The sequence below is a fragment of the Thermobia domestica genome, chromosome 7 (assembly GCF_964235325.1).
Source record: "Thermobia domestica chromosome 7, izTheDome1.hap1.1, whole genome shotgun sequence".
NCBI classification, from domain to species: Eukaryota; Metazoa; Arthropoda; class Insecta; order Zygentoma; family Lepismatidae; genus Thermobia; species Thermobia domestica.
The window spans coordinates 295,124,394-295,137,356 of NC_137460.1; the positions used below are offsets into that span (position 1 = coordinate 295,124,394).

At 36.4% G+C, this 12,963-nt stretch overlaps 1 protein-coding gene across 1 annotated transcript in view; it reads right to left on the minus strand.

The window, feature by feature from the left end:
* CCT4 (chaperonin containing TCP1 subunit 4) overlaps nt 1-4,810 on the minus strand; it is a 70,775-nt gene extending 65,965 nt beyond the window's left edge. The window contains exon 1 of the mRNA XM_081766725.1: nt 4,560-4,810. Within this exon, the coding sequence (XP_081622851.1) occupies nt 4,560-4,671 (112 nt within the window). The 5' untranslated portion in view covers nt 4,672-4,810. The remainder of the gene's footprint in view (nt 1-4,559) is intronic.
* Nucleotides 4,811-12,963: the final 8,153 nt, after the last annotated feature.

Below are 12,963 nucleotides of genomic sequence, written 5' to 3' on the forward strand. Positions count from 1 at the left end.
TGTCTCGTGCTTTTACCCTCAAAATTTGAACTTAAGAAGTCCGAAAATTGTACCCTGTAGCATGGATACACGCTATTTTAAATAATGGCCGCCATTTTGAAATTTTATGCCGCCAAAATATATACAGCTAATTTAGTCTCTCGTTCTTTTACTCTGAAAATTTCAACTTGAAAGACCGAAAACTGCCTTTTGTAGCGTGGATATCCGCTATATTTTTTTAAAGAGCCATTTTGTAATTTTACGTTCGTATGCCGCCAAAATCCATGCAGAAAATTTAGAGTGTCTCCAGTTTGTATCCTGAAAATTTAAAAGACAGAAAGTTGAACACTGTGTAGTACAGGCAGACAAACGAACAAATGTAGATCATCCCAGGAGCCTGAGTGACGTTCGGCAAATATGAATACCAAATAGCTATATTAATTTAAGACATAATTCATCAAAATGTCTTATATGAAATAAATATTTTTCAACGTAAAATAAATGGTTTTATTGTTGAAGTTCACTTTCGATGCTTTGTGCGTTCAATTACGGGAATTTCCCGAGCACTTGTTACAAGACGGTTCTTTTCTAGTGTTTGCTAACTATGGAAAGTAGAAAAACCGCACCCCCGCAAAATTCCCTATGATATAGGTCTAAGTGTAACGTATCTCTGTTCGGACCCCTTCCCCCATGGGAAGGAAAATACTATCGTGAACAACAGTGCATTAGCACCTGTATTCTGCATATCCTTAGTACATTCAATAATAAGCTTAATGCTATAAATTAGGAATGGCCAAAATTTTCCGGATTCCGGAAATTTCACTTTCCGGATTTCGGAAAATTCCAGAATTCAGAAATTTTTCCGAATTCCAGAATTGGCCATCCTTACTATAAATGAGAAACTGAAATCTGCATTGATCATTTTTTTTTTTTTTTTTTTTTTTTTTTTTTTTTTTTTTGTATTTATCACCACTTCTTTAAAATTATCGAAACAAATGAATAAATTAATCTTTACGTGACAATTTTGGATTTGGAAAATGAAATTTATTCTTTAAACTTACACATCAACTACAGGAAATTGCTTTAAGAAGTCCTTTTTTTTCTTTTACCCTCAATAAATGTATAGAGTTCCTTACAAATAAATTTCAAATTTTCCGTGATACAGTCCCTGTCATCTCTTCAAAATTATGTAAGCAGAAACAAAATATATTAATCGTTGATAGATGGTGAAAGGTGAGTTTTGGATTTGCAGAATAAAAGTTACTTTTTAAATCTATACTTTGAACTAGATACACGTTTGAAAAAACCGGTCATAAATGGGCTGGTACGAAGTTTGCACCGGTCACCGGCTTTAATCAAAATAACAGCAATATTTCCGGCCAGGTCGGTGAAAAACCAACCCTATTCTTTTCCGAAAATTAATTTAAAACAATTAACAAAGATAAGCCTATAATTTATAATTTATAAAGTAAATGTTTCAAAATGTAATAAACGAAATGAAATATCCTCCAGCGTAAAATAAATAGCTTTATTGTTGAAGTATTCACTTCCGATGCTTTGCGCATTCCATTGCGGGAATTTTCCGAACACTTCTTTCACGACAGGTTTTCCCTGAAAATGAAGCTTGCTTTACTGTACATCGAAACTTCAATTAATACTGAAGTTTGAATTCAGCACTTGAAATAGTAACAGTTACATAGTCTTGGGAACTCCGAGCATTAAGTTTCTTAATTTTGACAAGAAATCTATGCTATTGCTGGTGTTGTTCTACAGAATGCTTATTTGAAGGGTAGCAACAAATGACTGTTGTTGGAAAACCAAATTTTACTGAATACTTTTGTTACCACCAAAGGTAAGGAATAATACTAATAGTTTTACTAATGTATTTACATATTTACTGTTAGTACCGGCACCTATGACCTTAAACCCGTCAACGTATGAGGGATAACGTCTCTCGGCGGCGCCGAGTCAGCAAGCACACTATTCACAGAAAGTATTTTTCTAAAATATAGAATTGCTTATTTTACTTCAAACAGGCTATAAGCATAATCCACACATTAATTTGTTCTATAATTATCTCAAGCTAAGGGGAGTTTTTTTAGTCATTCATTCAGTTTATTCAGAACTTTATAAAGGTCTTATGTTGAATGTTGTTGTCTACCTTAAAATGAGAGCATCTAATTCGCCCAAAGAAAGTTCAAAATCTGATAAAAATAACTTTCAATGTGATCACCTTAGTTGTACCAATAATATACTAACAAAAAGCTCAAAAACCCAGGTGGGTTTTAAGGTGGGTTTTTTCAGGTGGGTCCAACCCGAAAAAACCCGCTGGGTTTTTTCGGGCTGGGCCCACTTGGGCAAACCCTGGTCAATATGTTGAATCTACTGTCTTAGTAACCAACCAAGGAAGTGTGAGATACAGTTTGGAAGAGAAAGGTGTCAAATTAACCCTGGCAACACTCGATGTCCCTTGTAACATATCACTCTTTCTGCTATCCTATTTTAGGGGGGCATAAATTTGTAAAACATACCGGGATCTTGTCCCTCGGATGTATAAAGTTAGAAATACGAAATGCAAAGTGTGCTCCTTATACTTGTACTGAATAAGATATGACAAAGTGAAAGGCTATGTGAAGACATTGTACAAAGTGATAGAAGTCACTGACGCGCCTCCTCCCTACGGACGCCTACCCCCCTCCCGCGCGGATCCTGCTGCGCTCGTACCCTAACTCGGCTAGTCAGCATTCGTGCTTTTCAGTGGTCAGCAACCACACGTTGGTCTGTGTAATTGTAAATTGGTTCGTGTTTCATGCACTGTAACTTTTGCATGTCAGGCTACATCCTCCCTTACAAAGATAAGGTAAGGAAACAAGTTTATATTCCCAACGATCCATTGTTTTCGATGAGTGAGTGCAATAGAACAGTTGAAAGGTACTACTTTGCACAGTAATATAAAAAGGATGCATATGTGGCTAATGAAAAATTTAAAAAACAGGAGTAATTGTGAATAAGATATATTAACATAACCATAGATAATAAGGAGTATAATTGGTTATAGTTAAGGAGCCGTACTTCCCATTTAGGGATGGACGAGAAACGCCATACTTTCAGGAATTATTCAATGACTATCTAGGATGTTAAAAAGTAGATAATAGACTGAGTTCTTGCCCTTGTACTTAGGGTGTTTAGGTAGTGCAACAGTAAGATGTATTCTCGTGCACGGGAGATGAGAAGTAGCTGTTCTTAACTATTACCGATTCGGATATAGTATACGAGGAACCTAGGTTCCACATCAAAGATGTGTACGCTATCCACATAGCCAAGAGGAAGTTTATGAATTACACAGATATCCTTATAGCCTATAATCTAACTTTAAGCATATCTAATTTCTTAATCTATATTTAATTTGCTTCGTGTTTTTTTCCAGTTTGATAAATTTGCCATTGTAAATTACTGAGGGTAATAGTATACAACAGTGCCTCATGATCTGTGCGCGTGGATACTTCCTACTGTTGCACTACGTATAAAAATGATTTTATTACATTTAGAAGTAGTAAGAAGCATCCACGTGCACGTGACATGCGATATGTGTTTCAAATCCCCCACATATACTCATACATTACGTACAAGGGCACATTATTATTCTTCGCATACCATAAAACACAACGAAACGCAACGCAAACCGACGTACATTTTATTTTATATTACTCAGTAATTAAATGAAAGTCGCATTTTTACCTCATTTTCAAGTTCCTATATCCTCAATGAATAATCCTTAAAAGACTGCACTTCGTGAGTCCTCGCTAAATGATGAGGCACTCTCGTATACTATATCCGAATCTTCCACCAAGGCAGGCGCTGTAATATGGTGTATCATCTATTTTGGTTCGGAATTTTATTCGATTTGATCTATTTTGAGTTTAGAGTCCCTTTCAGAATCGAGGGTGTATGAAACTTTGAATCCGAACCACACGAGGCCCCACTGGGAATCAAACCCGGTTTTCTTATGGTAAAAGATGCGTAAGCTAACCGCTCGACCACAAGGGAGCTCTGTTGTATTCAACTTTACAAACTGTGAATCAATACTGGAAACTGCAAGAAAAAAATTCATACCTTACACTTCTTGTTAAATAACAAAGTTTCAATTTTGGAAATTCGGGGGGTCGCGGAAGCAATGAAGGGTCGTGAGTTAGTGGCATTCTACTATAAAAAGCAGCATTTTCGAATGCTTATCCTCCTAGAGTATATCTGCACCGAGAAATGCAGCGTCGATATGATTATAGTATTAAGTAGGCCTAACTCTTTAAAGATACCATGTAAGTAATGATTCTATAAAGCAGAACCTATTCTCAATGTAGCGTAGGAAAACTGATTCCGATTAAATCGCTATTTTCAAACTGAATCACCTACATGTGACGCCCACGAAGCAAGCACCTGTTCATAATTCACATCTCCACTGTTACAAAAAGTTATTAATTTATATAAAATTTGTGAAACGTAACTTTTTCCAGACTTAAGTTTCTTTTACTGTTTAGTTTTAAATGAATTTCTACTCTCGAATTTACAATATTTACACTTACCCTTAGCGGCCGTAATGTTACTACTTCTAATTTCAGCCGGTTTACTTTTATCTTTATATGCACTACTCTGGGCACGCCGCCCATCACCACCTGCACCTGCAGGAATAGTCATTTTTGTTTATTCAAAAAAGGAATTGATCTAGACTTGTATGACAAAGGATTATACCCGATATCTCAAAAACAACTTAACTCCACACTTTTACTACCATCCTCCAACATCGCCTCACAACATTCGAGAAACTTCCGGTGCCAACAGTTTTGCCAGCTTCTCTTGACTTTAATATCAACAGTATTACAGTTGTTTTGCAGAACTTTGAGTCATCAGAATACGTATTATAGGGAATCTCGGAGTAAGGTTACTTTGAACAACAGACATATTCCGAACCAGCGGTCGCAAAAATTCTCAAAACGAATAACAGAACGCTAAAAACAATTATAACTGAAATGTCTATTATCGCCAACTAGAACGCAGATTACATAGACGTAAACTGTTACGGAAAAAGGCCTACACAGCAATAGGCTAAGGACTAAGGACAAAGCCATGGCCAGATTTAACTAACGGCCATGCCGTCATTTCAGCGTTGCTTTCAGCAACACAATGAAACATGAAATGAAGTCCCATCATATGCCGAGGAGTTGCTAATTATTGACTGAGAACACACTAAATCAAATTGTGTGGCTGTACAACACATGGAAAGACATAATAATGATTTTAACTTATAATGCTAAACTTTAAATTATATTTGCTCAATGGAGTTACTTTTTTAAAACTTTCTTTTCAACTGAAAAGTATTTTATGAAACTTATAACTGGAAAATGGAAGTAATAGATGTTAATGAGAAAGAAGTCAAAGCGTGAAATGTACTGTAGCAAACATGCGCGCTGAATACGTGGATACTCCAGGGCCCCGGCACCACGTCTTGCCATTGATATGCACCCACAGAAATTTTGGAATGTCGGCACCGTTGCATGTACTTTTTTAACAAAGACTGGGTCAACTTCAGGAGAACATGGTGACGAGAATAGCATGGGAAAAAATTTCCCGTTCTGAAGAGGGACTGAATCTAAGACCCTCACTGACTACGCTACAGCGGCTCTGCACTTGACATGCAGCCACTTAAAAAGAGAAAAGAAAGAATGTTTAATTATTTTTTAATTTAACATTTCGATCCTAGAGGTATTTAAATTGACAAAATACTGTGTCCTGGGGAAAATAAGGATTCTTTTGAAAATTCACGCCTTCCTAAGTTTCTACTCTAAATAATCGAAACTTTCAGAAATGAAAAAAAAAAAAAAAATATTATCAATTTACTAGAAGGCTTGCCGGTTTCCGTACAAGACTTATGTGAATAATCATTGCAAATAATAACATGTGAATAATCATTGCAAATAATAACTTTATTTCTTGCAAAGTAATAATGCGCGAGTGTAGTGAATGATAATGATATACCTTCTTTAGTTCTCTTTCTACAATCACTGAAAGGCATTCTTTGATTAGGTTCGCCAGTAGACAATTCAAAAAGCTCTCAAAATTCCTTTCTCAAATAAAATAGTATGCAAAATTCATTCTTTTGTGGGTATTTTAAATTTTAAATGGCTGTGTTGTTCCCGAACGGCACTCAGATTTAATTAAAGTTTAAGGTCTGTAGTTCCGGAACTAAAGTAGGATTAAAAGTGTTAACATGAAATACTACTACTTAGATATTAAACATTCAATAGGAATCTTACCAGCGATTTTGTGAAAGTTGCAGATACTGAAATAATTTCTCAGAAATTGTTTTACAAACCTTAAGTAATCGAATTTCATATATTACTATATTTTATTTTTTGCTTCAAATAAAATATTCATTCCTATACTAATAAAAAAGTAATCACTTCAACACTATTTCAAGTAAAACAAAATTCAATTCTTAGTTTATACTTAATGCTTTATCATGCATTTTTTGGATGTTACTGGAAAATGATCGTGCTCGGTATCGTCCACCTGGAACCACACTATGGATCACCAGTGACCCACGGACTACTTTTTGAGAAACGCAATATACTATGCATTGAAAGTAAATTTTAAAAGTGTCATTGTTATTGTTATTCCACTCTGGCGTCTACTTGATAAAAGTGCTCTCCTTTTCGAGCTTAAGGGCAAATCATGTAACAATTTGGCAACCGATAATTTTTAATATATACCGATCACTGATCACAAAAATGCCAGATGCCGGAAATAAAATCTCACTGAAGGGGTGGGAGAGAGGGAGAAAGCGGAAATTTTAGCAGTTTCTATTATTCACTATATCTCCGTAACCATTGGGGCTAGAGCATCCAAACTTTTTAAATTTTGTTTGTCTAATTGTCTTCTATAATTTAATTCTAGCACATTTTTGAGCTAAATATAATGGTTTTCTAGTTATTTTCATTTGTTCTCAGATTGTTTGCGCGTGACGTCAGTTTTTGAGCCACAGATTCTTTACAAGATCGAATTCGGAAAAATGTTTCCTCTAAAAATTTTCATCATTTTATGCTCTTTCAAAAATGTATAGTTACGTAAGTGTAGGATTAATAGTGCCTGAATTATAAGCGACTTTGTTCTGTCGTGTGCGAAACTGATCACGGTGCGGCCCAAGAGTTAGCTTCCTACAAACGGTAGATATTAGCAGCTGATGATGATTAATATTTTATATAACTATATCTATCTATCTATCTATCTATCTATCTATCTATCTATCTATCTATCTATCTATCTATCTATCTATCTATCTATCTATCTATCTATCTATCTATCTATATCTATCTTGTCTGCCTGCAAGTATATAATCCTGATGATTAAGTCTGTCTATAACCTAATTAAAAATATCTATTTTTAATATCAATTGAGGGGCTTTTCGGAAAATAACCCTTGTCAAAACACAAAATTTCTCTGAAGAATAAAAAGAGAGCTTTCCCTAATACACAATATGATAAACTCTGCAAATCTGTTTCTTTATACGTTTCTTTGATACCTTCTAAAACATGCACAAACATGCAACTTTCTATTCATTTTTCTGAAAAAAAAATCTTGTTTCGACAAGGGTTGTTTTTGCTACAAGTCCTTCGATTTATGTACTACAATGGTACTGAGCGAAATAGAGCAGGAGCCAGATTTCAAAATTGCCTTCAAGAGAGAATCATGAACAATTTCTCATCCACGTGTTATATACAGTGAAACCTGTCAACTTGGCCACCTGTAAAAAAGAGATATGCCTAACACATTTTATAAATGATCAGTTTTTGAACTGTAAAATCTTATTTAGAAAAGAAGCATTTGCGTATTTCTGTGTACAGCTGAAATCAGTCAAAAATGAGATGTGACTCCTCTCTCCCCAACTTATTCAAAACTTGTGAGAAAAAAGTACTTGATGTTGATGCAACACAGAAAGAAACTACACTTTTAACTAAAAATCTTTTACTGTTAATCAATTTAACAGAAAAAGAAAATGTCATTTATGGCAATTCTAAAAATGCCAAAATTAGGATAATTGTAATTACGCTCTTTTATAGTAATTTGACGATGTTGAATAGAGTTACATCTAGTGCTCTCAAACGGGTCGGGTCAGGTCAACTCGGGTCGGGTTATCGGGTCGGGTCAGTCGGGTAAGTTCGGGTCGGGTTGTCGGGTCCGGTCAGTCGGGTCAGCTCGGGTCGGGTTGTCGGGTCGGGTTATTCGGGTCGGGTTGTCGGGTCGGGTCAATCGGGTCAACTCGGGTCGGGTTGTCGGGTCGGGTCAATCGGGTCAGCTCGGGTCGGGTTGTCGGGTCGGGTCAATCGGGTCAGCTCGGGTCGGGTTATCGGGTCGGGTCACTCGGGTCGGGTTGTCGGGTCGGGTCAGTCGGGTCAGTTCACTTTGCTCAACTGAGTTTAGGTTGAGTTTAAACTCGGCTAAAGTCGAAAGCTGCTGTTTTTCACTAGCTGCCTAATTAAAAATAGCAATTTTCAATTGATTTTATAGAAACCATAAATCTATTTTGAACACTTGCAGCTAGTGTTTTTATGATAAATGCTTATTTTTCTACTTGTGTGTACTTTAATTTTTAAATGTGGAAGATTGATTTTACCAATCGACTCTAATATTAATATCTACGCCAATATGGAGTCTGGATTTAGAACAAAACTAGAAGTTGTTTAAGCAACGCCAAAAGAGAGATTGGATATGGACGACCAAGCCCAAGCAGGGCCGCGGTGGCTCAGTGGTAGAGAATTCATCTCTGGTGCATGGTGTCCAGTAGCGTAGCTAGAGTTTTTTTCAGGGGAAAGGGGGGCAATGAACGGCCCAAGAGGATTTTGAGGGGGACATCTCCAATATATATATATATATATATATATATATATATATATGTGTGTGTGTGTGTGTGTGTGTGTGTGTGTGTGTGTATTCAAGGTGAATGTTTCCATCTTTATTGTTCATGATTTTACTCTTTGGAAAACAGTGAAAATATAAGAATTTAGTACCTCAAACAACTAGGATTCATTAATGCAATTGATTTCTAATATAAGTAAATAGTTATTTAATCATGGCGTTTAAAATATGTGTAGCTGGTTGACTTAAGTGGAAGCAAATACACTTTTACAGGTAAAGAAAATAACTTATAGGTTCATGCCTCTACTTGAAGAGGATCTTTCTATTCGTGTTGGCAGCAGCAAACATATCCACAACTTGTTAAAGATCTAACGATTTAGCAATTTTCTTCTCAATATAAAGTAACACTAAGTTTTTCAACCTATCATGAGTCATTGACTTGCATATACAAGTCTTTAATCTTTTCAAAGAAGAGAATGACCTTTCACATGTAGCACTAGAAACTGATATAATCACAGAGATGATACCTAGCTTGTAGGTTTCTAGGAATGCGTTTTTGTAGACACAAAGATGATCAACGAAATTTGTTAAGGAATCAGCTTTCGTTTTCTTCTCGTCTTCATACAATTTAATTGTTAGAGCAACCCACATTATGCTTTATTTCTTGTTTAATTATGCTTTTTTTAAAATTATGCTTTATTGTTAATTTCAATGATTATTTTACATTAATCGTGTATAATGTATATTTATTATACATCAAATATTCTAAATATCTTGATCTATTTATTGATATTTTTTTGCAACTAGTTTCTCTCATATTTAATGAACTTTCTACTTAATTCATTGTAAAGAGGTGCTTTGCTCGAATAAATTTTTTCTATCATTTGTGTGCGCCTTACAGGTACATATATTCAGAAAGGGAAAGTAAAAGATGCCACCGAAGTACAGAAAGTGCTTAAGTTCAAAAAGTAAACATAACAATACAGTGATGACGCCAGAGGGGGGCAAAGGGGGCGAGCGCCCCCCTAGTAGCTACTTCTGCCCCCCTGACTGCAGCCTAGACTGCCCCCCAGACTCGTACAATCTTTAAACATTCTTCATGTAGTATTATATATCAGTATCATAACCAATCTCATTGACAAATTGTAGTCTACTTTCCATGAATTTACTATGTGGCAGATTAATCCTCAAGCTTTCTTCTTTGAGCGTCTGGGTATGCACGCATATTTCTGTTTTCTAATTTAGCCCCTTTTGAGGTAAATTTTAGTTATACTTCTTTCTTATGATTTTTAATAATTGTGCCTAGAGAACAATAGTAGATTTGGTCGACTTGTTTTCTTCTCATTGGATCAACTTCGATTGGAAACAAAAGAAAGGTAAAATCAGTTACGTAACTTGTTTGTATTTGTCCAGGTTTGAAGTTTTCAGTTTCGTATTTTGTTTTATTTAAAACTTCTTTTTTCTGAAACATTATTATCGGCTTCCAATATTCAGAGGATGTGCTTATAACAGCTTAGTTTGCAACTACTAGGGCTTAGTTTTTTGAAGGAGATAAAAAGAGTTGTGTTTTCCCTTCCTGCAAATGATAATAATAAAATTATGGAATGAAATTGATTCCCAATAAAATGTATTGTCAGAGTGCTGATCTTTAGTTAGTAATTGGTTTATACTAGTGCTCCTTTACTTATTTTGTTTCAAAGTACCAGGGGTGCCCACAAGGGGGGGCTATGACGCAAACTGCGTCATTGAAATATTGTGGGGGGGTTAAAAATCCATATAAATATGTTTGATGGGGGGGGGGTAAAATTAATCGAAAAGAAGATTTTTTCATGGAAGAACACCTACGGATAGACAATTGGGGGGGTGCGTCATGGACATAAGGGGGGGTGGGCACCACTGCAAAGTACTGACGTGACGTCTACCATATTGACTAGGAACTGCTGAAAAATTAGTAGCCCAACCCAGAAGGAGTGCACGTGGATTGGTGAAGTTTTACTTCTTCTTCTCTTCCCCCGAGAGTCAATATACTACCTTGTACAGTGCTCCAGCTTTTGCAAAAAAGTTTAAAAAATCTAGATTTCCTCGCACCACTGTTCGTAGCACTACCCCTATCAGATCTAAAATGGCATCTTTCAAGTGTTATTTAAGTTTGGGAAATAAGTACACGTAATAGTTAGACGGAGCTAAATCTGCGGAATAAGAATGATGATCTAGACATTGAAATCCTAGATTATGCAATGTCAGTTATGTTCGCAGGGGCTTGATGGATAGGTGTATTCTCCTGAAGGAACAGAATTCCTTTCTTTTCATTTTCCGCAGCGTTGAACTTTGAATTTTTCTTTCAGTTTTGTAAGTAATGTAGAGATTCTGGATTAAATATCTGACCATTGAAGAGGTAGTCTAGCACTCCATACTTATACCAGAAGAATGTTCCAAACAGTTTCTCAACCTACTTCTGTGTCTTGAACTTCTTGGGGCGATGGAGAAATGAGTGCTACTACTCCATTGACTGTTCAGGATCATAGTGGTACAACTATATTTCATCTATGGTTACTATTCGTCAGCGAAATTGATCAGCATTACGGTCAAATTGGAAGAATACTTCTCTTAATGTCGTTACCCTTTTATTCTCCTGACATATATTTTGGGAACCCATTATGCCGAGAACTTGCGCATACCCAAGCCATTCTGAATTATGCTACCGACGAGTTCCAAAGAAATGCCAAGAATCCCTGACACAAGTTTTGCTGAGAAGGTAAAAACTGAGAAAGCGGGGTGCAGACCTCAGACTATAATAAATATAAATAGCTTAAATTATTTTTGTCACACAAAAACTGGGGTGGCCTAGGCCCTCCGGCCCCGGGCTATATCCACCACTGGCTGAAATGCTGCAATTTTCAAGAATAATGTCACAAATTGCATCCATGGTTCCAGGAAGAGTGCTTTTAATCATCCTGGATGTAAAGCATAATTTGTTGAGAAATTGCTACGTTTATACTAAGCCAATTACTTCTTCAACACTATATATAACGGAGGAGAGTCCCGCGGTGTTTCACTGATTTCCTAATTAATTTACTTCGGTGACTTTCCTTGGTGGAACAAAAATGTTATAACAGTAAGGATCTGGATGTTCGTGAAATTATCTGTTTGGGCACACACAATCACTTCAGAGGCCTGAGAAACAATAAGAATTTCATTATTAATATGAAAATTTATATTTGTACATACAGAGATATGTTTTTCTAAAGTACGGTTTCATTTTTCTACCTAGTATCTACACTCCTTCTGGATTGGACTACGACATTTTCAGCAGCTCCTCGTAAATTCTCTCTCTCGCTCTCTCGCTCTCTCTCTCTCTCTCTCTCTCTATATATATATATATATATATATATATATATATATATACGAGGGCTATCCAGAAAGTAGATTACGTTTTGGAATAAAAAATCAACAAAGTATAGGAAACAAATTTTATTATATACAGATGAAAGCCACACACAAATACTACTTTTCGACATAGTCACCATTCAAATTAAGGCATTTATCGTAGCGATGTACGAGCTTGGAAATTCCTTCGTCGAATCAAAACGCTGCATAGCCAGCCACTTCTTCATTGCTGGGAGGTGGAAGTCGCTCGGTGCCAGGTCGGGACTGTACGGCGGATGAGGAAACAACTCCCACTGAAAAGATTCAAGAACTTCACGCGTGACATTTGCCGTGTGGGGCCGGGCGTTGTCGTGAATCAACACGATCTTAGAGCTCAACATTCCTCTGCGCTTGTTTTGAATTGCTCTTCTGAGGTTTTGCAGAGTTTGGCAATACCTTTGAGCGTTTATTGTAGTGCCTCTTTCCAGGAAGTCCACCAAAATCACACCTTTTCTGTCCCAAAAAACAGTCGCCATCATCTTCCTTGCCGACATTGTTTGCATGCATTTCTTGGGTTTTTGGGGAGAACCTGTGTGCCCCCACTGCATTGATTGCAATTTCGTTTCACAGTTCACGTGTTTCACCCATGTTTCGTCACCACTAACGATGCGATCGAGTAAAGAGTCACCATCCTTATTGTAGGCGTCCAAA